Raw genomic sequence first — 25,043 nt, 5'->3', positions numbered from 1 at the left:
GAACAATATCGGTTATCTACTGTATGTATGTTTGTGTGTGTGTGTGTGTGTGTGTGTGTGTGTGTGTCTGTACTGAGACAAAAACTCATACTCCTTTTGAGTTTCAGAAGACAAGACAAGATCAGGTAGATTTGATGGATATGCCTACTATCTTGAGGGAAATGTATGTCTTTGATACACAGACACTTTATTGTGCCTTCCAACATTAACTTCCCACTGAAACATGAATGGTGTTTGTGCTTGTGATCAGTGAACAGACCTCTGAAGTTCGCAGACAAAAAGGACCCAAAAGCTGCCGTCTCTGCCCATATAAGGAGATGTGGATTTCGCAACTTCAGTGGTCTATGGAATCAGACTGTGAGTTGTCTGTAGGGGGTTTTAGTGTAACAGAAGTGTAACCTCCGACATGAAAGTGGCATGGATATCATAAAGCCTTGTCATAAATCCTTCTGACCAAAGTCTAGAAATGAAAGCAGTGGTTCAGGGATCTGTAGATCATGAGATGATCAGTGGGAGAGGAAAGAAGAAACACAAATCTGCTCTCAGTTTTTCGGGCCTTTTTCTCTAATCTTTGATTTGTGGTGAGATAACTGATCATTTGAACATTTATATTGGCTGCTCAACTGTCCTGATCAATCAATCGATTTGTTGTCATGGAGCTAACAGGGCCAGGAATAGCATTGCTGGTTTGCCCACTTTAGGGTAGAATGGGGCGGTAGTGTAGTGGTTAAGGAGCTGGGCTAGCATGCAGCAAACTGAAAAGTTGTGGATTAAAATCTAAATAAATAAATAAGAATGATAACCTGGAAATCTGAATGAAAACCTGGCATTACTGGTTTTCTCTTCTATCCCTTACATTAAAGGTATTCTATGCAGTTTCAGGTATTTTGGCAATTGTAGAACTCCCCCTAGTCGCAATATATTTATATTTTACTCTGCCATTATAATAGCCTACTTCTAGTGGCTTGTTCCCCCTGTACACAATGTCAATGACAATGTCGGCTGGCTCTCTTGTTAATGACTCACTGTGGCTATGCTGTATGACTGGTGAACAGTTCCCCTATTAAGTTTGTTTACTATCAAATTGGCTTCGTAAAGGTTACATTAAAGATCTCATGCCATTAAAATCTAATTTTTCCTGTTGTTTTTAATAACATAGGTCAAATTGAGTTTGTGACCTGTGGTAATTTTGAAATCTATATGCTGTTTGTCTGCTGTATGCAGTAGCCAAATGAAAGGAAAAGGCAGACAAATTGAGCCAATCTGGATAAGCGGTCATTGCTATATAGAACTGCCTAATTATTATTCATTATCTTGCCCACTTGGTTGGTTCTTAACCACCCACAGAAATTCTGACAGAATCTAGATTGCTTTAGTGCTACAAATAGTTGCAGATGGAATGTTGCTGCACGTACATTTAGGGGAAAGATGACTGGATATAATGGAAACCTATGCAGCTGCATCGAAGTGGGGAATGAAAAGGGCTTATACTTACTAAATCTTTAAAGGGACACCAGGCAACGTTTTCGTGTTAATTAATAATCTTCGTAAGTCGGTATATGGTTAAATGACTCATTACGGGGCGAATGAAGGCTCTCTCGCCCGCCCCTACTGCCTGTAGGAAAAATATCCCACTTGAAAGTTCGGTGTATCCTACCCGCCGAACTTCAGTCTCACAAAGTATCAGACATCGCGAGAAGCAGGATCAGTTTACATCCTGCATCCCCAGCACAGAGGCAGGCTAACGAAACGCTAGCGATTGTTGCAAACGTGTGTATAATGGCAGAGCTTGCGAATAAGCAGTGAAAACCCTTGATGGAAGATGCAAAGAAAAGGAAAAGAGCTTCAGACCGGCGAGGGGCTGCGCTGCGATATCGACACATACAGACTATAGGGGGAGCTTCGTAGAGAAAAAGCATCAGGCTTGCCTGGTATCCCTTTAAACAAACATGAATAAAAGGCACAAAATAAGGTTAGTGTAAGAGTTATCTGTGTGTTCATGGGATTTAGGTGACCATTATGGAGTGTCACGAATGTAGGCTAGTCACAGCTAAGCTGCCTGTGGCTGACTGTATTAGTTTGGCAAGCTTAAAGGCCCCCTATGCAACTTAATAAAACAGTTTGGAAATCACTGGTTAAATAACCTGTTCTGGTGAGAATGGCGGATTACCCTGCTCCCCCTACTGTCTGGTAGCAGAGTCTGAATCAGAAAGTCTTGTGAGAAAGCAAAAATGAACGAGCAACACAAATGCTTAAAATTCTCTGGACATACACACTCTCCCCTCAAGCACTGGTTAGCCATGCCGGCTAGTTATAAGATGGTTTCATTTTTTAGATGTTTATCATGGCAGAGCCAGAGAAAAGACAAAAGAGACGGTTGTGAATTATGCACCCCAAAGCTGTAGGGGGACCTCCGTACAGAAAAATGAGACAACAAAAGTGAGAAATCAGCAAAGAAATTACTGGAGTTACAGAACAACCCTTTAACTTTCCCTCTCTGTGTAAGGGATATCACAGGTTAGACACGTAGGATTGCAGCTTAGCTTGTAGGAAGCTGTCAGCTTTTAAAATCGCACCCTTCCTAAAAGGGGAAGTGTGTCGTAGGCCTTGCTGCTCCATCATGGTGTTGTTGAGATCCAAAAAGTGAGGCTCTGGCAGCCTGCACTCCTAATGGAGGGTTGAACGAGTTGAGGAAATGATGGAAATTGAACAGTTGCTCTACAGAGCCTGAGAAAAATGAAAAACAGATTGATGACAATGTATTTCCCATACTGAATTCACTCTCTTAAAGTAAAAGAGAGATAAGATAACATGGTAGCAGACGCTTTTGTTCAAAGTGACTTACAGAAGAACTTACAGACTTAAAAAAGTTGATAAGCCTACATTAAGTGAATATAGTAATAATAACAATAATATCAATATATGAAATATCCATAATGAAAATAAACAAAAAACATGATTATATACAAACCATAACTCAAAGAATGAATGAATGAATGAATGAATTAAATAAATAAGTGCAAGTTGAATAGATAAGTCTTTAGACCCCTCTTGAAATACCCAAAACTATTGCAAACCTGTGTAAGTTAACTCAAGAGCCCTATGACATTGTTTTGTTAGGAGAATGAAGCCATACAGCTCTTACTCTGAGTTAACTTACCCAGGTTTGTCACTAAACCACGTCCTTGGAAAACCCCCCAGGTGACCTCTCCCTGATTGTCAAACAGATAGATAGATAGATAGATAGATAGATAGATAGATACTTTATAGATAGATACAGGCCTCAATTCATGAAGCTAACCAGCCAATTAGGCTACCCTATCCTGACCATGCGGGGAATGTACATGCTGCCTTTGCGCATCCAGCGCAATTACAAATATTAAAATAACAAAAATCATGATGTGCATTAACAACAGCGTGAAACATAAAACAACATGAAACAAAATAACAAGCCAATGTGCACCTAGTCCATACCTATCAACATTTAGCTTTCCAAAAACGGGAGATTTTTTTTCGGGGTTACCTTACCATTAGGCTACCTTACACATGCTATGTATCCACCAGCTGCCTGCCTGCAGCCTACTTCCAAAACTCCAAAGCTGCTTGCTGTCAGATTTGGTTCCGAGGGCACAAGTTCAGTGTATCAACAACACTCAATAACAGTTTATGTGATGTGTTACTCAATTAAATTCCCAACAATTTCACAACAGCTAGTTCTGGAGTGGGCCATTCAACTAGCCCGCTTGCTTACGACGAGACTCAGACTGCGCAGTCGGCACCCGCTTCCTTATTTGGGTTTTGGGTTGCCAGGTTTTAGCCTATGACAAAACGGTTGAAATTGAAACTAAGTGATCGTGTATGTGTAGGGTGTATTTCATACACAATCTGGCAACCTGAATGGATCAATGATTTTAAAATGAAGTTTGATGGCCATGCAAATTACGGGAGTTTTCCGGGAGAAATAACAAAACGGGAGGGTGCTGGGAGATGACCTTGAAATACGGGAGAAACCCGGGAAAAACGGGAGTGTTGACAGGTGTGACCTAGTCTTGTCCTCTTGCCAAAGAAAACAATATAAAAGGAATGATGAAAATCAAATGTTAGATGTAAATTTAAAAATAGTGCGTGTGGGTCACATTGTCATATGTACAATGACAACAGGTTTGAATCACAATCCAAGAGAAGAACACAGGCCCAGTATATAATCCAATCAATCAGTCTTTAAATGAAACCAATGATGTAGATGAACACTTGAAAATTCCATAGTCTAAACATAATACAATGTTACAACCAAATCTGATTCTTGAACACTTTTATTTTGAAAGCAAAGCACAAAGTATACAAAACAGATCCATCATTTACAACACAGCAGGTCGTCTAAATGCAACTATATTATCACTTCTGGAGGACATCCGAGTTACATTAAAAACACGATTAGAGATTTATGACATGTTACTCTGTGTCAATGCTCCTTCCACATGCAGTGTATGAAAGTTACCCATGGACAGTATTTGCTGTTTGCTTTGCAAAGTCATGGTTGATTATATGGTAGATTCATGGTAAATTGTAGATCATTCAGAAATTCAGAATCAGAAATCAATCAGAAATTGTAACAGAATATGCAGAATAATAAATAAACACCATACATAAATACATATATAAATAAATAAATAAATAAAAACAAAGGAACTTCAGCCCACACAAAAATTCCATAAATACAAATTAATAAAATGACATCCACAGGAATTCAAAATGAACTTCTACTTAACTTGCTGTTAGGTAATACAATTTGTATTTACTATGACAAATGACATTTCCCCAAATATAAGGTTGGAAATCCATCCCAGTGAGTTTAGGGACTCTGTTCTGAACCCTTCAACTCTGCTCAGGTTTTTACACTCAGACTAAAGGCTGCACATTGTACATACTGTCTGGGTGTTTGGTATATAGTGGCAGAAATGGCCATTTCACACAAAGCGTGAAAGTCGTCAGGCGGTCCGGGACATCCTGACTCTGGCACATGTCCACTCGCTGTCCATCAGTGTAAGACGTACTGATGAAGTAGCCTTTATACTTCACTGACTCGAAGCTGGTCACTGTTTGTCCTGAGACCGTCTTGTTGAACAGGAATCGCTTCATGTCGCCACTGATGCTCTTCAGGTCTTCCTTTTTCACCACCTAAAAACACAAAAGAAAGTATTTAGATAAAAAAAAGTTAAATTCACAGCGTTTCTGATTGCCAGTCTGGTGTTTCATGGGAGAAGACAGATCATGTGGAGAGAGGGAGCCGTCACCGGACCACTCAGATGTGGATGTTTGTTGTTTTATTTCAGTGCAGCAAAAACACTTCGTTTTGATGGAATATGATAGATAGACAGATACTTTATTGATCCCCAAGGGGAAATAAAATAATTAGTTAGTCCATCTGGGAAGATGGAATACCTATCGGAATGTTAGAAGATCTGGGAAGATGGCATACCCATGGAAACGTTAGCTGTACTGAGACAACAAACATCCACGTCTGTGTGCTCCGATGATTTCACTGAGCTTGTGAGATACACCACAGACATGAGTCATGACAACTAAGTAAGAAGAGAATATAATGTCTTCTTATATGTCAGGCACAGTGATAGCTGAATGTGTGTTGTGTTTGAATTTACTGTACCTCTAAGCCTAGAACAGGTTTCCCAGAGGAAGACGTGCATGAGAGGTAGAGGTCTTCTCCCACCCCCAAGGCAATAGGTCGGCCTTTGTCAGGTGTGACCGAGGGTTTGTATGTAGTCAGTTCCAGTTGGACTGCAAGCCAAAGAGGAAACAGGTGTTAAAAGCTTCACCAAGTCAAGATGAGTAAAGAGTAAAATCAACACTGATCAACACGTTGTTTTACAAAAACAACACTGACAAATAATGACATGAGCTGTGCCGTCCTACACAACGTAGGTTACATGTGTACAATAAAGACCAAAACATTAAAGAATCATGCTTTGTAAAACTACTATGACTTTCAGAAAGACTGTGAGGTTGGTACCAGTGGAACCGGGTTCCGTGTGATGCGTTCTGCTGAGTACTCACCCCTTCTGCTCTTGTTCCCACTCTGGAGGGTGATGGCCTGCAGCTCCGTGGTGATTCCTTTACTTAGAACCAGGAACTTGTTTCGAACATCACAGATGAAGGACTTTTGCTGCGGTTGTTCAGACGAGTCATAGTGGTCAGCAGCATTTGTTGTTTTTTGATGGACTGTTGGTGTCACATACTCTGAAAGATGATGAGTGGCATATGATGAGATGTATCAAGGCACATCACTGGAAAACTTAGTTAGCAGATACTGTATTTCTAGAGCCCTTATGTTCTAGAATGATTTGCTTGGAATTCCTTCTTTCAGAGGCTCAGCTAGTGTTGACTGTTCATCTATATCTCATCTTCCTCAGATCAAGGTGCTAGTACATTGTAAGAAGACCTGCTATTGAAATCTCTGGGGTTTATTTTTGAATTCACAATCTTTTGAAGGCAAGCTTTGGAGGCGCCAAAAGTCAAATTACCTTCCACCACATTCTCAAAGAAAATGTTGCACAGCTCCTCGTCTGAGAATTCAGTGCCCTGCAGCTTCTGGGTTTTCTTTAAACGGTGCAAGGCAATGACGAGGTTTACCACCTGCCGCATGTTATGAGGCTCATCAGCCACCTCTATGTCGATTCCTGAATGTTGGTCACACTCTGCATCGTGTTCTTTGATCTGAAAAAACACACATACACACATTAGCTACAGAATACACAAACATTAGTCCACAGATTTATTAATTTTGTAAATATGAATTTCAATAGCTGGCATCAGTAACAACAATAAGGTGTCATACTGATAGCCTACATTAATTAGAAAGTCTGTATTTGTGTGAAGACATTAAATGACTCACCTTGATCGTTGATTCAGCTTCCACAGAGTCGGGTTTGTAGCTGTTGCAAAAGTAAAAACAATGTCCATTAAGGTGTAAAATGCAGGGAAGAATTAAAAAGTGAAATAGATATTAGAGTGAAATTATATTAGCTACTTTAGGCTACATGCATTCCAGGACCACTCTGATATTTGAGGATTATTGTAGCGACAAACATGGGTATCTCAAGCTAACAAGCCACTTATCTTGAGATGTTAATTACAAAAATGGTTATCTTGTGAGAACCCGTTACATATATTGAGATCTCAAGAAAAAAATATAGGTGTCCTCTAGAGACTTTTGTAAACAAACTCTAAACAATATATGTATGTTCAATTTTGCATTAAAGATATATCTAACCTTTCCAAAGCTGCAGCCAAATTGAAATACACGTCAGCCATTATGCTAAAAAAAAATGGAAAAAGAAAAAGTTTAATCTCCAAACAACTGTGACATTAGGATTGTTAATGTATAATAATGACATCTCAATTTGTCATAATGTCATCTTACCGGTTAGTAGGATGAGGATATGCTCCTTTAGATATTTCTTTTTATATGTTGATGAATCGTTGTCTCAGAATGTTCTGAGTATCACACACAGAGTCTTGCTTTTATAGGATTGAGCTGGCAAACCCCTGAAGTGAAAAAAAAGTCAAAAATTGCAACATCTTTTTAATAAGCCCATACAACTCTTACGCAATTACAAGAGGAAGTATTAATGTTGCAATACCTGTATGCACCTTAAAAGTATTTTAAAAGATTTACACAGAACTTTTACACGAAGATTAAACATAATCTTCATCGCACCTTATACCTGAACGTGTTGCCTCAGGTGTGTTTGAATGCAAAATAAGCAATTGTATAAACATTCCCCCCTTTCAAGTCAGAATTTAGTAGATGCACTTGTGGTCGCAATTAAAGCATGGAGTCTGCGTGGATAGGTCCCAATTAGTCTTGCACATCTGAATACTGCAATTTTACTCAATTTTTCTTTGCAAAACTACTCAAGCTTTGTTAGGTCATAAGGGGATTGAGTGTGAACAGCTCTTTTCAAGTCCAGCCACAGATATGAGGTCTGGGCTTTGACTTGGCCACTCCAGAATTCACCTTTTTGTCTTTAAACAATTTCTGTGTAGTTTTCGCTGTATGCTTCGGCTCTTTGTCTTGCTGGAAAGTAAATCTTCCTCTAAGTCGCTTCTCTTGCCAACTGAATCAGATTGTCCTCCCGGCTTCCCATATGTTTTGCTGAATATTTATGCAATTGCTTATTTTGCATTATATTTTTTATTTTTTAATTAACATTACTGTGTAGAAATCTGCTGTTACTTTGACATGAATGAGGGGTTTCTTGTAAATTATTGTAAAAAAAATGACAAATTAAATTGATAATGGAATCATCATTCCATTTCTAAAAGCAGTAAAAGGGGAAATATCCAAGCGGGTGAATACTTTTTAGGCATTGTAAACTGTAACTGTAAGGCTTATTTACAGTTTTTTGTCTGTCAATGAATAAGTGTTGTCTCTATCATATAAACAAACAAATGAAACAAATTAAAAACTTAATTTGAACTGGAATTTGACACTACAGGTCCAAATTGTCCACAGATCTCTGATCTCAGACATCTCATTTTGTTCAGAATGGTTGTCAGAAGATCACATTTTTTTTGTGGGTAGGTCTTGCTTAATTTGAGACCCAAATTTGAGCCCCTGTGTGTATATTATCCATGGACTTTGTTTGTTTGTTTGTTTACCTATGTAAAAACTCTAAAGTGTCTTTGAGTGTCTAGAAAAGCACTATAAAAAAATACATGTTTTATTATTATTATTATTATTATTATTTTTATTATTATTATTATTATTATTATTATTATTATTATTAAGGCCCGAGCACCGACGGTCCCGGCCTTGCGCACCGAGAGGTGCGAAGCCCTATTGTTTTTGAAAGGATTATTATTATTACTATTTGTTCACCTTTTTGCTATTTTTGAGGTGGTTAACATGGATGAAAAGTCTTGGAATTTGGCACACACATCTGGTATCACAATGGCTACATAGGCATAACGGCTTGGCCCCTAGCATGGCACAGGGACTCAGTAGCACCTCCTTAGGTGATTGATCCAGTGGTTGGCACATACTTTCAGCTAGACACACCAAATTTGGTTGGTGTGTGTATCTCCCCAAGATGAACAACTTTCGTATGTACAATGCATAAGCCACGCCCAACAGGAAGTGAGGTATTTGGGATTTTGTGCGGACTAAAATGTGATGAATTGTGATGCCAAAAGAGGTGAAATTTGGCACACACATCAAGAGGTACCATGAATACACAGGGGAAACGCCTTGGCACTGGGCTTGGCCCAGGAACTCCATATACAGTTTTAGATACACACACCAAATTTGGTGGGCGCATGTAACTCCCAAAAACAAACAACTTTTGTATTAACATGCCATTAGCCACGCCCACAGGAAGTGAGGTAATTGGGATTTTGTGTGTTGTGGACATGATCAATTTTAACATACTCCTCCTAGACGGTTGCTCCGATTCATGTGAAAGTTGGTATACATGATGCCAATATGCTTCTTATTCTAAATGGAGAAGCTTTTTTTGATATGTTGTAATTTGATGAAATGGCGAAACTATGAATTTTAATACCCTTCCACAAAAACAATAAATGTGTCTTAATTCACCATGCATGGCTTGCAATGTTAAATTTCACAGGTTATTGAATACCATGGTAATGACAATATTCACAAGCCCATAATCCAGCCACCCAATGGGCCTGTCTGGCATAGCGCCACCACCTGGCCAAGCAGGAAATGTGCCAGAAATAGACAATGCCTTAACTGATTAATCTGAAACTTTATAAAATATTGGATATTATTGTGATGATATTCACATGTGTAATTCACATGCCTAGCATAGCGCCAGCATCTGGCCAAGCAGGAAATGTGGCAGAAATGTTCTATGCTTTGAAGGAATGGTCTGAAAATTCTCAGGTTAATAGATATTATGATTATGATGAAATCCAGACAACCAATGGGCCTTCATTGTGCCCCCACCTGGCCAAGCAAGTAAATGTGCCAGAAAATAAAATACATAAACAAACAGCACACGCATCAAATGTGTACATTTCACAAACGCACCACATCGGAGCTTTGTTGGATTCCGAAATGTCACGGGTTGCGGACCGGAGGTGCTCAGGCCCGCCATTGCCGCTATATTTATTTTTATTTTTATTATTATTATTATTATTATTATTATTATTATTAATTATTTTATTTTGTATTTAAGTGGTATTCTGATACTTTGCTTTTGTTAACTCTTTCTTGCAGTGCAATTCAGGAAATCATTGGAGTCCTTTTGAAAATCATAAAATTTCCACTCCTTCCTGAAACTTTCCATTAGTTGTGGTTTGTTTTGCTTCTCTTCTTGTGACCAGTCAACGTAATCTAAGAAATCCTACCACAAATTCTGAAAAAAAAAAAAAAAATAACAGGGAATATAAAAACAAACTCATGATACTGTGTATAAATGAAAGAGGAACTCAGGAAACTATACTGTATGACAAGAGAAATCATGTAGGCCTACCCACAAACACAGAAACTCTACTGTATGACAAGAGAAATCATGTACCCACAAACATGTAGGCCTATAACATTCTATTTCTGGTTATCATCTCACTAAGATGGCGAGCACATATTTAAACATTAGCAACATAAACATAAGTACCCAGATGCCGAACGTTTCTGGCCCCTGGAGTTGCCAAATTCCAGTGATCTTGGCACGCAAGAACACTCAGTGAGGAATAATATAGGCCTATAGTTCACCAGTGACTAGCATATTTGCCGTGCCGATGATACATCAGTTGGTTAGAACAGCAGTTAATAGTCATTACAGTGATGAGTTCCAGTCATATCACATGGAAGACACATAATTACTGAGACAAATTACTCACTGATGACCTAAAAAGGCTAAAAACATCGACTGCAGATCGTTTCCGAGCACTTTTCAAAGCTATGAGTTGAAATGCTAATGACACTTAAAAAACATAAGTCTTGCACATTCTCCGCATATTTCCCAACTTTGCGAAGTACTGTGACTGGGAAAGGCTGGCAAGCAAGCCGCAGACAGATCAAGGGATTCACCCATAGACAGTGGATTCACCACTTCCTCGTTAGGCAGGCCTAGGTTAGGCCAGCAACATGTGCTGGAGAGATGCATGTTGACATCAAACCATGGAACGAACGAAGTTTACTCGACTGCTGTTCCCACTGTTCATTCTCATGACGTTTCTTCCGTCATGCCCTGAATGGTAATTCGGTTTCATATTCATCTTCTTAATGTATGAGGCACTGTCGCTATACTTGTCTGTCACTAGCTTGACTCAAGGGGAGACGGGAGAGGGGGCCTTCATTAACTTGCGGGGCCCTACTCAACATGTGTAGTGTGTGTATAGGGAGAACCGGCCCTGTGTCCGCCAATATGACTGATGACAATGCACTCTTAAAATAACATATAAACAACTCGCCATAGACTTCTGACCAAGTTTCTCTTGGTCAGTGGCGTAATGCGTTTTAGGTGGTGTACAATAGCGATTTTTAGACAATGCGCCAGGCCACTTATTGCCACACCTCTGGGCGCATTGTTTAAAAAAATGAACGTGCAAAATAAGAAAATAAACTTTGCGCCCGTTTTCCACCATGCGCCAGGGTGCAAGATAGGGCCCAGAGAGTATTTTGCAGTATTTTTAAAATACAAAAATACACACCAATAAAGTATTTAGTATTATTAGTATTAGTAATAAAGTATTTTTTATTTTTTTTTAAAGTATATTTTTTGGGGCTTTCCACGCCTCCAATGTGATAGGACAGTAGAGAACGACAGGAAGCGAGTGGGAGTGAGAGCCGGGTCGGGACCCGGAAAGGACCACGGGGCCGGAATTGAACCCGGACCGCCGGTGCACGGCGCCCCAGCCAGCCGCGCCACCAATAAAGTATTTTGATACAAAATATAGAACCATTTTCTTCAACCCAATAAAATATAAATTACAAAAAATATTATTTTGTATTTGAAATAGATATTTTAAATATCAGAAATACTGCCCATCCCTGAGTAGGAGATGGAGACAAATTGACAAGAGTGATTTGTTTTTGCGGAGAGAATGTGCAAGACTGAGCGACGGTCATATTTTGGTAAACAATTATCAAATCCATATCTTACTTTTGGGCCCCTTCCATACACAATCTTATGTTTTTTAAGTGTCATCAGCATTTCAACTCGTAGCTTTGAAAAGTGCTCGGAAACTATCGATGTTTTTAGCCTTTTTAGGTCATCACTGAGTAATTTGTCTCAGTAATTATGTGTCTTCAATGTGATATGACTGGAACTCATCACTGTAATGACTATTAACTGCTGTTCTAACTAACTGATGTATCATCGGCACGGCAAATATGCTAGTCACTGGTAAACTATAGGCCTATGTTATTCCTCACTGAGTGCTCTTGCGTGCCCAGATCACTGGAATTTGGCAACTCCAGGGGCCAGAAACGTTTGGCATCTGGGTACTTATGTTTATGTTGCTGATGTTTAAATATGTGCTCGCCATCTTAGTGAGATGTGAACCAGAAATAGAATGTTATAGGCCTACGTGTTTGTGGGTACATGAATTCTCTCGTCATACAGTATACTGTTTCCTGAGTTCCTCTTTTATGCATTCACAGTATCATGAGTTTGTTTTTATATTCCCTGTTACATTTTTTTTCCAGAATTTGTGGTAGGATTTCTTAGATTACATTGACTGGTCACAAGAAGAGAAGAGAAACAAACCACAACTATTGGAAAGTTTCAGGAAGGAGTGGAAATTTTATGAGTTTCAAAATGACTCCAATGATTTCCTGAATTGCACTGCAAGAAAGAAAAAAAGAAAAAAATCAAAGTATCAGAATACCACTTGAATACAAAATAAAATCATTCATATAATAATAATAATAATAATAATAATAATAATAATAAAACATGTATTTTTATAGTGCTTTTCCAGACACTCAAAGACGCTTTAGAGTTTTTACATAGGTACAAACAAATTAAGCAAGACCTCCCCACAAAAAAATTGATCTTCTGACAACCATTCTGAATAAAAATAGATGTCTGAGATCAGAGATCTGTGGACAATTTGGACCTGTAGTGTCAAATTCAAGTTCAAAATAAGTTTTTAATTTGTTTTATTTGTTTGTTTATATGATAGGGACAATGCTTATTAATTGACAGACAAAAAACTGTAAATAAGCAGTTACAGTTTACAGTGCCTATAAAAAGTATTCACCCGCCTTGGATATTTCCCCTTTTACTGCTTTTAGAAATGTAATCATGATCAATTTAATTTGCCTTTTTTACAATAATTTACAAGAATCCCCTCCTTCATGTCAAAGTAACAGCAGATTTCTACACAATAATGTTAATTAATTAAAAAAATATAATGCAAAATAAGCAATCACATAAATATCATGCAAAATATATGGAAAGCCGGGAGGACAATCTGATTCAGTCTGCAAGAGAAGAGACTTGGAAGAAGATTTACTTTCCAGCAAGACAAAGAGCCGAAGCATACAGCGAAAACTACACAGAAATTGTTTAAAAACAAAAAGGTGAATTCTGGAGTGGCCAAGTCAAAGCCCAGACCTCCAAAAGTGCATTTACTAAATTCTGACTTGAAAGGGGGTAATGTTAATACAATTGCTTATTTTGCATTCAAACACACCTGAGGCAACACGTTCAGGTATAAGGTGCGATGAAGATTATGTTTATTAAAAGTCTGTGTGAGTCTTTTAAAATACAACGGTGAATCCAACTATTGCTACGTTAATACTTCCTCTTGTAATTGCGTAAGAGTTGTATGGGCTTAATAAAAAGATGTTGCAATTTTTGACTTTTTTCACTTCAGGGGTTTGCCAGCTCAATCCTATAAAAGCAAAACTCTGTGTGTGATACTCATTCTGAGATAACGATTCATCAACATATAAAAATAATTATCTAAGGAGCATATCCTCATCCTACTAACTGGTAAGATGACATATGACAATTGAGATGTAATTATTATACATTAACAATCCTAATGTCACAGTTGTTTGGAGATTAAACTTTTTCTTTTACCATTTTATTTTAGCATCATGGCTGACGTGTATTTCAATTTGGCTGCAGCTTTGGAAAGGTTAGATATATCTTTAATGCAAAATTGAACATACATATATTGTTTAGAGTTTGTTTACAAAAGTCTCTAGAGGACACCTATATTTTTGTTCTTGAAATCTCAATATATGTAACGGGTTCTCACAAGATAACCATTTTTGTAATTAATATCTCAAGATAAGTGGCTTGTTAGCTTGAGATACCCATGTTTGTCGCTATAATAATCCTCAAATATCACAGTGGTCCTGGAATGCATGTCGCCTAAAGTAGCTAATATAATTTAACTCTAATATCTATTTCACTTTTTAATTCTTCCCTGCATTTTACACCTTAATGGACATTGTTTTTACTTTTGCAACAGCTACAAACCCGACTCTGTGGAAGCTGAATCAACGATCAAGGTGAGTCATTTAATGTCTTTACACAAATACAGACTTTCTAATTAATGTAGGCTATCAGTATGACACCTTATTGTTGTTACTGATGCCAGCTATTGCAATTCATATTTACAAAATTAATAAATCTGTGGACTAATGTTTGTGTATTCTGTAGCTAATGTGTGTATGTGTGTTTTTTTTTCAGATCAAAGAACACGATGCAGAGTGTGACCAACATTCAGGAATCGACATAGAGGTGGTTGATGAGCCTCATAACATCGTCATTGCCTTGCACCGTTTAAAGAAAACCCAGAAGCTGCAGGGCACTGAATTCTCAGACGAGGAGCTGTGCAACATTTTCTTTGAGAATGTGGTGGAAGGTAATTTGACTTTTGGCGCCTCCAAAGCTTGCCTTCAAGAGATTGTGAATTCAAAAATAAACCCCAGAGATTTCAATAGCAGGTCTTCTTACAATGTACTAGCACCTTGATCTGAGGAAGATGAGATATAGATGAACAGTAAACACTAGCTGAGCCTCTGAAAGAAGGAATTCCAAGCAAATCATTCTAGAACAGAAGGGCTCTAGAAATACAGTATCTGCTAACTAAGTTTTCCAGTGATGTGCCTTGATACATCTCATCATATGCCACTCATCATCTTTCAGAGTATGTGACACCAACAGTCCATCAAAAAACAACAAATGCTGCTGACCACTATGACTCGTCTGAACAACCGCCGCAAAAGTCCTTCATCTGTGATGTTCGAAACAAGTTCCTGGTTCTAAGTAAAGGAATCACCACGGAGCTGCAGGCCATCACCCTCCAGAGTGGGAACAAGAGCAGAAGGGGTGAGTACTCAGCAGAACGCATTACACGGAACCCGGTTCCACTGGTACCAACCTCACAGTCTTTCTGAAAGTAGTAGTTTTACAAAGCATGATTCTTTAAAGGCACTCTGCAAAATGTTCACCTTTATGAAGCCAATTTGATGGTAAACAAACTTGTAATAGGCGAATCGTTCACCTAGCATAGCTATACAGCATAGATGTAGCGAGTCTCTACCGAGAAAACCAGCCATGCAACTTCCAAGAGTGGCCCCCCGCCAAAACTCGCAAGAATCTGAAACATTACCTTGTCAGTAGATATAACTCTTTGGAGATAGTTTTTGCCTGTTGTTACAGTAATCCTTCACCTCCACAACAAAAGCATTTGCATTGTGTACAGGGGGGATAAGTCACGAGAAGAGAAGGAGCTGTAAACTCGCCAAAAATACCTAAACTTGCATAGTATACCTTTAATGTTTTGGTCTTTAATGTACACATGTAACCCACGTTGTGTAGGATGGCACAGCTCATGCCATTATTTATCAGTGTTGTTTTGTAAAACATTTCTGTGAATTTGGTTAAGCAGTGTTGATTTTACTCTTTACTCATCTTGACTTGGTGAAGTGGGTGGCATGTTCAGTGGCCATTCAAATCATGTAACACCTGTTTCCTCTTTGGCTTGCAGTCCAACTGGAACTGACTACATACAAACCCTCGGTCACACCTGACAAAGGCCGACCTATTGCCTTGGGGGTGGGAGAAGACCTCTACCTCTCATGCACGTCTTCCTCTGGGAAACCTGTTCTAGGCTTAGAGGTACAGTAAATTCAAACACAACACACATTCAGCTATCACTGTGCCTGACAGCAACTGACATTATATTCTCTTCTTACTTAGTTGTCATGACTCATGTCTGTGGTGTATCTCACAACCTCAGTGAAATCATCGGAGCACACAGACGTGGATGTTTGTTGTATCAGTGCCGCCAAAAAACGAACGTTTCCCTGGGTATGCCTTCTTCTCAGATCTTCTAACGTTCCTATGGGTATTCCATCTTCCCAGATCTTCTAACATTCCGATAGGTATTCCATCTTCCCAGATGGACTAACATATTCCATCGAAACGAAGTGTTTTTGCTGCACTGAAATAAAACAACAAACATCCACATCTGAGTGGTCCGGTGACGGCTCCCTCTCTCCACATGATCTGTCTTCTCCCATGAAACACCAGACTGGCAATCAGAAACGCTGTGAATTTAACTTTTTTTTATCTAAATACTTTCTTTTGTGTTTTTAGGTGGTGAAAAAGGAAGACCTGAAGAGCATCAGTGGCGACATGAAGCGATTCCTGTTCAACAAGACAGTCTCTGGGCAAACAGTGACCAGCTTCGAGTCAGTGAAGTATAAAGGCTACTTCATCAGTACGTCTTACACTGATGGACAGCGAGTGGACATGTGCCAGAGTCAGGATGTCCCGGACCGCCTGACGACTTTCACGCTTGTGTGAAATGGCCATTTCTGCCACTATATACCAAACACCCAGACAGTATGTACAATGTGCAGCCTTTAGTCTGGGTGTTTTTTAAAAACCTGAGCAGAGTTGAAGGGTTCAGAACAGAGTCCCTAAACTCACTGGGATGGATTTCCAACCTTATATTTGGGGAAATTTCATTTGTCATAGTAAATACAAATTGTATTACCTAACAGCAAGTTAAGTAGAAGTTCATTTTGAATTCCTGTGGATGTCATTTTATTAATTTGTATTTATGGAATTTTTGTGTGGGCTGAAGTTCCTTTGTTTTTATTTATTTATTTATATATGTATTTATGTATGGTGTTTATTTATTATTCTGCATATTCTGTTACAATTTCTGATTGATTTCTGATTCTGAATTTCTGAATGATCTACAATTTACCATGAATCTACCATATAATCAACCATGACTTTGCAAAGCAAACAGCAAATACTGTCCATGGGTAACTTTCATAGACTGCATGTGGAAGGAGCATTGACAGAGTAACATGTCATAAATCTCTAATCATGTTTTTAATGTAACTCAGATGTCCTCCAGAAGTGATAATATAGTTGCATTTAGACGACCTGCTGTATTGTAAATGATGGATGTGTTTTGTGTACTTTGTGCTTTGCTTTCAAAATAAAACTGTTCAAGAATCAGATTTGGTTGTAACATCATATTATGTTTAGACTAGGGAGTTTTCAGGTGTTCATCTACATCATTGGTTTCATTTGAAGACTGATTGATTGGATTATATACTGGGCCTGTGTTCTTCTCTTGGATTGTGATTCAAACCTGTTGTCATTGTACATATGACAATGTGACCCACACACACTATATTTAAATTTACATCTAAGATTTGATTTTCATCATTCCTCTAATATTGTCTTCTTTGGCAAGAGGACAAGACTAGGTGCACATTGGCTTTTTATTTTGTTTCATGTTGTTTTATGTTTCATGCTGTTGTTAATGCATCATGATTTTTCATGTTATTTTAATATTTGTAATCACGCTGGATGCACAAAGGGAGCGTGTACTTCATTCCCCACATGGTCAGGGTAGGGTAGCCTAATTGGCTAGTTAGCTTCATGAATTGAGGCCTGTTTGACAATCAGGGAGAGGTCACCTGGGGGGTATTCCAAGGACGTGGTTTAGTGACAAACCTGGGTAAGTTAACTCAGAGTAAGTGGTAAACCTCCTAATAGAAGAGCTGTATGGCTTCATTCTCCTACCAAAACAATGCCATAGGGCTCTTGTTGTAGAAGTTTACCACTTACTCTTTAAAATGTTAAAAGGCTCATTTCCCCCCCATAGACTTACATGGAGGCTGTGATGTCATAATGGCCTAAAGCCATCTGCGCTCGTTAAGCTCCCAGAGTAGTTCCCGGGCTAATGAAAACACTGGCACAGGTTTCACCTGTGAATCCAACTGTCTCAGCTTCTTAGCATACAATCTGGCTCTCACTTAACTACATATCCTGTTTAAGTATTTCCCGTGTGTCAAAATAAAAGTCACAGCCATGTCTCATGCTTTGCGCATTATATCTCCAGAACGGCTTGACGCATATTCTTCAAATTTGGTACAAGTGTTTGTATGGACTCAAAGATGAAGTGAGTTGATGTTGGAGGTCAAAAGTCAAGTCCATGAATACTCTGAGCAAGATATCTCAAGAATGCCTTGACATACATGCCTGAAATTTGGTATGAGTGTTTGTATGGACTCAAAGATGAAGTGAATTGATGTTGGAAGTCAAAGGTCAAATGTCAAGGTCAAAAACACCTTGAGTGTTATATCTCAAGAATGCCTTGACACACAAGGTTTTTTGGTACGAGGGTTTGTATGAACCCAAAGATTAAGTGATTCAATGTTTTTTTTTCAGGAATCTCCCACCAACATTAAGCCAGCAGCTTTCCATCCACTACTGTAATTCCTCTGGCATTACATTTCTAGTTTTTGTATAATCTAGACATGGAATGAATATTACCAGCAGTTGCCTGAACTAGACATGGAATATTACCAGCTAATAGTACATCAATCATCAGCTGTTAACTGAGAGTCACGAGCTGATAATACTGTGACATGCGTGCATGTGTACTGTGTGTATATGTGTGTACGTGTCTGTATCTTTTTGTGTGTGTTATGTGTTATGTGTGTGTGCGTGCGTGTGTTCCTGCACGTGTGTGTGTGTGTGCGTGCATGTGTACTGTGTGTATATGTGTGTACTGGTGTCTTTATGTGTGTGTGCCTGTATGTGTGCGTGTGTGCGTGCATGTGTATGCGTGTGTGCGTTTATGTGTGCATGCATGCGTGTGTGTGTGCGTGTGTGTCTGTACTTTTGTGTGTGCATGTCTTTATGTGTGTGTATGTGCGTGCGTGGTGTACAGTCACTAAATGTACACATACTGTATATTCATTTATTGTATGGCCCCTCATGAACGAAATTCCATGAAACTTGGCATGCATTCAGAAGGTGTCATAATGATCCTACACTTCAGATATTGTGCAGTTTTGAATAGTCAGCCAAAGATACCTGCGATTACAACGCCTTATTTTTCAATTTTTTTTCATTTTTAACTAGGTTAAGCACCTTTTTTCATTTTTAACAAGGTTAAGCACTGAGAGAAAGTGGAATAGAACATTATGTCAAATATTCCAATATATGGTTTAATGTTCTGCATTATGTCCAATATTTCAATATGTGGTTTAATGTTCTGCATTTCTCATTAGTGGGTCACTTTGATACTAAAAGTATGATTCTATGTAATGACTGTATGATATCTGTACTGTCCCTGTGTATATCTGTGTGTGACTGTGTTTAGAGATAAGCGGGAATATTTTGACTTTGCAGTGTTTCACTGTTCTGCATGGCTGCGTCAGTAGCTATCTGCTCCGGATTGCCAGGTTGCCACTAACCGTCTGATTCAGTGTAGTCCATGTGAGATGGGATGACCAATGCCATATCCCGTCAGCCTGGAAGGATACTTAAACCCTAACTATGTCTAGTTAGAGCAGCTGATCTTTAGGGGAAGTCATGCTGTCTCTCCCTTGATGCGCATCATTGTAAATAAACTCTGTTCCTGATTTTTCATACTATTGGTCTGACTGGGCAACTTAACTTAAGTTAATCTGTGCCAGGCAACTTAACAACCAGGGGAATTCCCTTGGCATGACAGCCCTGGGAAGGTTAATAGTAGAGATATAGTCTTGCTTAAACTGGTTCATTGTGCAACAAGCAAACAGGAAGTGGTTATCACTGTAACAGACAATAAACAAACTTAATGCCTCACAGGATGTCACAGTATCAGTTTGTGACTCTCAGTTAGCAGCTGATGATTGGTGTACTATTAGCTGGGAATATTCCATGTCTACTTCAGGCAACTGCTGGTAATATTCATTCCATGTCTAGATTATACAAAAAATATTTCAGCACTGTTTGCAATGAGAGTCTATCCATGTGCTGTATATATATAAGACCACTCTTTCTTACATGGTTGTTTTGTGAAACAGTCAACGCAACACTGTTTTGGACAACAGCATTCTTGCACCTATTCAGTTAGTGAAACATCCTGTTCTGAGAGTATCCAGCTCTCTTTTTTTATTATAGGTGATTCATTTCCTCTTGTAGCTGGTACCTGCGATTTCAGTTGACTCTAAATGAAGGTGCTGTGGGCGGGGGTGGGGAAGTAGGTTTGTGTGGAGGCGGGTGGTGTTGGTAAATCGATGCCATCCCAACCTTTGTACCATCAGAGGATGTGATGCAGTATGTGATGGTGTCACAGATTAGACTTTCTCTGGCACAATCGGTAAGACAAAAGATGGCAACACAAGATGTTGGTTTGATTTCTGGAAGCAGGCAGCACACAATATACCCTTCACTGCACAGATGCACGAATGGAGATGTTTGTGTAAATTAAAAACATGAAATATGAACATCTGTATGTAATCACAACTGTTTTTCAGTTATATAGTTAGGCTGCAAACAATGATCTGGTTGTTCTTGCACTTTTCAGGGCTCTATGTAAGCCCTATTGCTGAATGCAAGTGAAGTGAAGACCCTGAACTGCACTGGAGACAGAGGTGGGCACAAATACATCAAAAACTATTTTGTTACAAATTACAAATACTGGCTCATGAAATGTAACAAAATAAAATACAAAATACTGATGTGAAAAATGTATTTAATTAAAATACAAGTAATTTGGAAATACAAAAATACCCACACTATAATCATGGTATACTAACAAGGCATATTATTGAAAATGTATCCCCAAGAGACAAGAAATACTATTTTTGATTGGCTGGCAGGGGGTTATTAATTCTGTACATTGGGGCACCTAAGTAGATCTGGTAATAAAATGTAATCACCATCCCATATCAATGTAAACAATGATTGAACTAGTGTTAATTTTATCACCTATTTTTAATTTAGTCTTAGTCTTAGTCTTGTGACGAAATGTCCTTTTTAGTCTTTGTCATATTTAGTCATTCAAATATCATTTTTGTTTGTCAAGTTTTTAGTCGACTAAAAGTCTCGCCATTTTAGTGTAGTTTTAGTCAAAAGAAAACTAAAGGTATCTTAGTCTTAGTCAGTTTTAGTCAACACATTTTAGTCATTTTTTTTTATAACAAATTATTTCTGATTACCATTTGAGTCAAATAGTGTTTCACACATCTCAATTTTCCAACAACATTGTGTGTCCACAGGGCTACTCGTCTGTTATAATGACTCATTCTGATTTTTTGTCAGTCAGTATGTTTACATGCACAGGTAAGTCGAGCTACAGTTATAGCTTGGCTGGGATTTGACCATAGACAGTAAAAGATTTGACTGGACCACTGTCATATTCGAAGACCAGTGTTTCTCAAAGTGTGGTCCGGGGATCACTGGTGGTCTGCAAGCTATCCCAAGTGGTCCGCGAGCAGACGTGGTAAAATATAATATAGATGAGTTGTTTGCAATATAACTTGTATGTAAATCCAAACAGTTCTGCAACACTGTCTATGTAAGATATGCCAATTTAAATCATACAGTATGAATCCTCTGACACAATAAGCAGTGCAAAGACAATAAGCAAGGTGGTTCAGTGAGTAGGCCTATAGTGTAGACTAATTATAGGCTACTGTTGAAGTAGGTCTAATCTTTTTTTTTTTTTTTTTTAGCTAGGGTTAGTTAAGTGGTCCTGAAACTGAAAAAGTTTGAGAAACACTGTTGTAGGCCAAACTATTAATGTTTTACTCCTTACCGCTAGATGGCGATATCTTAAACACAACACATTCCCCAAACAGACTCTCCATCTTAGCCATAGCTAACCTGCTAGCTTACTTTCCATATTACTGTAGCTTACTTGCTAGCAAACTTTGCATCATCAGTCTAACTAGATGAATAGTTGACATTACATGCTGAACATTTTCGTATATGGACATTCTGGGAGATGTTAATTTGTATGAGAGAAGCTTCAACTTCTGGGTATGTAGCATTGTGGCATAAAGCTTATAGTTAGCTTGCTAACTCTGGCAGAAATCTCCAGTGTTCTTGTTCCATGTAGTTTAGGTGTTGCAGCCACAGGGTTGCAGCAGCAGCACGTGAACTAGCCTACAGGAAAGCTGTTATTATTAACTCATTGAATATTTTGAAAACATAACAGCTAGATATTCTGTCTTCTCATTTTGTAGAGCGAACATGAAGGGAGATTTTATCTTAGTTTTTATTTCATGCAAAACATTTTAGTCTCGTCTTTTTTCGTCAACAATAATGCATCTTAAGATAGTCTTAGTCAGTGTTTCAGGACATTACTGCCGCCTCGTCATCGTCTCGTCTTAGTCATGAAAAAAAAGGTCGTTGACGAACATATTTCCTCTCGTCTCGTCTGACGAAATTAACAGTAGATTGAACTGACAAGCAGGCTTCGCAACAGTGGAATCAACTGTAACAAAGGGACCATGTAACCATGGCCTACTGGTTAGCGCTTCGGACTTCTAACCGGAGGGTTGCCGCTTTGAACCCCGACCAGTAGGCACGGCTAAAGTGCCCTTGAGCAAGGCATCTAACCCCTCCCTGCGCCGCTGTTGTTGCAGGCAGCTCACTGCGCCGGGATTCACTGTGCGCTGAGTAACAGAATGAATTAACTTGGGAGAGAATTCCACACCGGGAGGTCTTTGTCTCCGTCTCCTCCATTATGACTGCATATCAGGACACCACAGTGGATGTTACTCTTTACATAAATCCTCATGTCAAATCCAAGTTTTAATACTGCCCTGTACTGTTTTAATACTGTCCTGTAGTGAGAATGAACATCAGCTATTAGGTACTCAAGGTCATGGGGTCAAAGGCCGTGGTCCTAATATTCTCAGTATATTATCTGTATCGTTTTCAAATTTTAGTCTTGTAGCACTTAACACACCTGACAATTCAAGCTCCTATAGTTACTTTTTAATTTCTTTCAACTTCCTGACATGTTGGAGTACTAAGGGGCTTTAAGTTGACAAAAATGGACATAAACAAACAAATTGGGTTTACACCCTATGTTGTCCTTACAGAAGGATGATAAAGTTGACCATTTTGGCTCCCTCAAATGACTTTTTTTTCATTTTTTTCAACTTTACACATGTTCAGAGGGGATCGTAATAGAAGAAAGTTGATTCTAACACTTTTAAGTTGGTCACAATGTGGCATACCACAGCAAGAAAAATGGAAAATGGGTAAACACGTCATGCTTTTCTTCCAAAAAGGTAATGAAATGTTTAGGTCAACTTTACAGTTGAATATAAGGAATTGCCCAAGGGATATCTCCAGGCACCCAGCCTATTCTTAAAACCAGATTCACCAAGATTCTGGCCTTTGGCTTTAAGCATTGCCTATCGTCATGGTTATAGCGGGTAGTATATTTAATTGAGTGATGACATTTTGTCTTATTTGAGAAGTATTTAAGTAGTTGAAATGCTCAAATACAATCCCTCAAAGTAGTTTGTTACAAACTACATCTTAGTTTTTCCAATCCTGCAAAATACAAATTACAAAATACGCTAAAGTAATTAAATACTTATTTTAAATACATGTAATTAAAATACTGCCCATGTCTGACTGGAGACATGGAATCAACCAGTGTGTGAACTCGGCCAACCAGTGCAAACCAAACCTGAGAACCATTTCATAGGTATGCATATTCACACAGGGATTGTTTGTGTGTGTGTGTGAGCGTGTTTGTGTGTGTGTGCGTGTGTGTTTTTCCCTGGAGAGAGGTCGCTGACGTAATGTGATGATGGTTAATTGCAAACATTTCAAAAGTATGACTGTGGTTTACCACAGTGCCCTGGCAAGTGTTGTGGTTTTACTGTTATGATGTGTGAGTGTGTGTGTGTGTGTGTGTGACTGTGTGAGTGTGTGACTGAGTGTGACTGTGTGTGTGTCACTGTGTGTGTGTGTGTGTGTGTGTGTGTGTGTGTGTGTGTAACTCCCTTTAGGCCAACAATGCACCTGAAGAATACCACAAAGGATATGGCTGCTATGACGGCAGCAATATCCTCCGCAGTCAACTCTTACGACTCTGGAATATCCACTGGGTGTGGTTTGTGAGTTTACCCAATCAGAAGCATTCTCTGGTGAGGACACAGTCGTCGAAGGAATTTCACAGTTAACAGGAAGTGAGGGTAAAATAAACAATGGACCGCACAGTAGTGTGCAAGAGTGTGACATTACAGTGTTACCTACACCATACCTGTCAACATTTAGCTTTCCAAAAATGGGAGATTCAGTTCAGTGTATCAACAACACTCAGTTTATGTGATGTGTTAATCAATTAAATTCCCAACAATTTCACAACAGCTAGTTCTGGAGTAGGCCATTCAACTAGTCCACTTGCTTACGACGAGACTCAGGCTGCGCAGAAGGCACCCGCTTCCTTATTTGGGTTTTGGGTTGCCAGGTTTTAGCCTATGACAAAACAGTTGAAATTGAAACTAAGTGATCGTGTATGTGTAGGGTGTATTTCATCTGGATCTGGCCAGGACTAAGTGACTTTGTGCCACCCTGGTGGCCATTTTGTGTATTGTCCTATGTTTGCTTTTGCCTGTTCCCCATGTGCTCTGTTTACCTGTCTGCTGTCGTGTGACTGTCTCCACCCCTTTTCCCTTATATGGTCTGCACTGTCTGTCTCGTTAGTTTCCCTCCGTTTCTGCTCACACCTGTTGTTCCCCGTTATTGTCTTGTTAGTCT

At 38.9% G+C, this 25,043-nt stretch overlaps 2 protein-coding genes across 2 annotated transcripts; one reads left to right on the top strand and one right to left on the bottom strand.

The window, feature by feature from the left end:
- Positions 1–480: 480 nt before the first annotated feature.
- Positions 481–7,500, bottom strand: il1b (interleukin 1, beta). The gene is made up of 8 exons (XM_048259382.1): positions 7,439–7,500; positions 7,289–7,333; positions 6,911–6,950; positions 6,540–6,732; positions 6,073–6,255; positions 5,666–5,796; positions 4,974–5,178; positions 481–488 (listed from the first exon to the last, which is right to left on the bottom strand). Exons 2-8 carry the CDS (start codon positions 7,327–7,329, stop codon positions 481–483), a joined length of 801 nt encoding a protein of 266 aa, XP_048115339.1. The 5' UTR covers positions 7,330–7,333; positions 7,439–7,500.
- A 6,595-nt stretch (positions 7,501–14,095) lies between these two features.
- Positions 14,096–17,273, top strand: LOC125304864 (interleukin-1 beta-like). Its single transcript, XM_048259381.1, has 6 exons — positions 14,096–14,136; positions 14,476–14,515; positions 14,697–14,871; positions 15,156–15,338; positions 16,000–16,130; positions 16,611–17,273. The coding sequence occupies exons 1-6, from the start codon at positions 14,096–14,098 to the stop codon at positions 16,818–16,820; spliced, it is 780 nt and encodes a 259-aa protein (XP_048115338.1). The 3' UTR covers positions 16,821–17,273.
- Positions 17,274–25,043: the final 7,770 nt, after the last annotated feature.

The sequence above is a fragment of the Alosa alosa genome, chromosome 12 (assembly GCF_017589495.1).
Source record: "Alosa alosa isolate M-15738 ecotype Scorff River chromosome 12, AALO_Geno_1.1, whole genome shotgun sequence".
Taxonomy (NCBI): Eukaryota; Metazoa; Chordata; class Actinopteri; order Clupeiformes; family Clupeidae; genus Alosa; species Alosa alosa.
The sequence above is the reverse complement of the archived record's forward strand: the minus strand, read 5'-3'. Positions and strand labels throughout refer to the sequence as shown.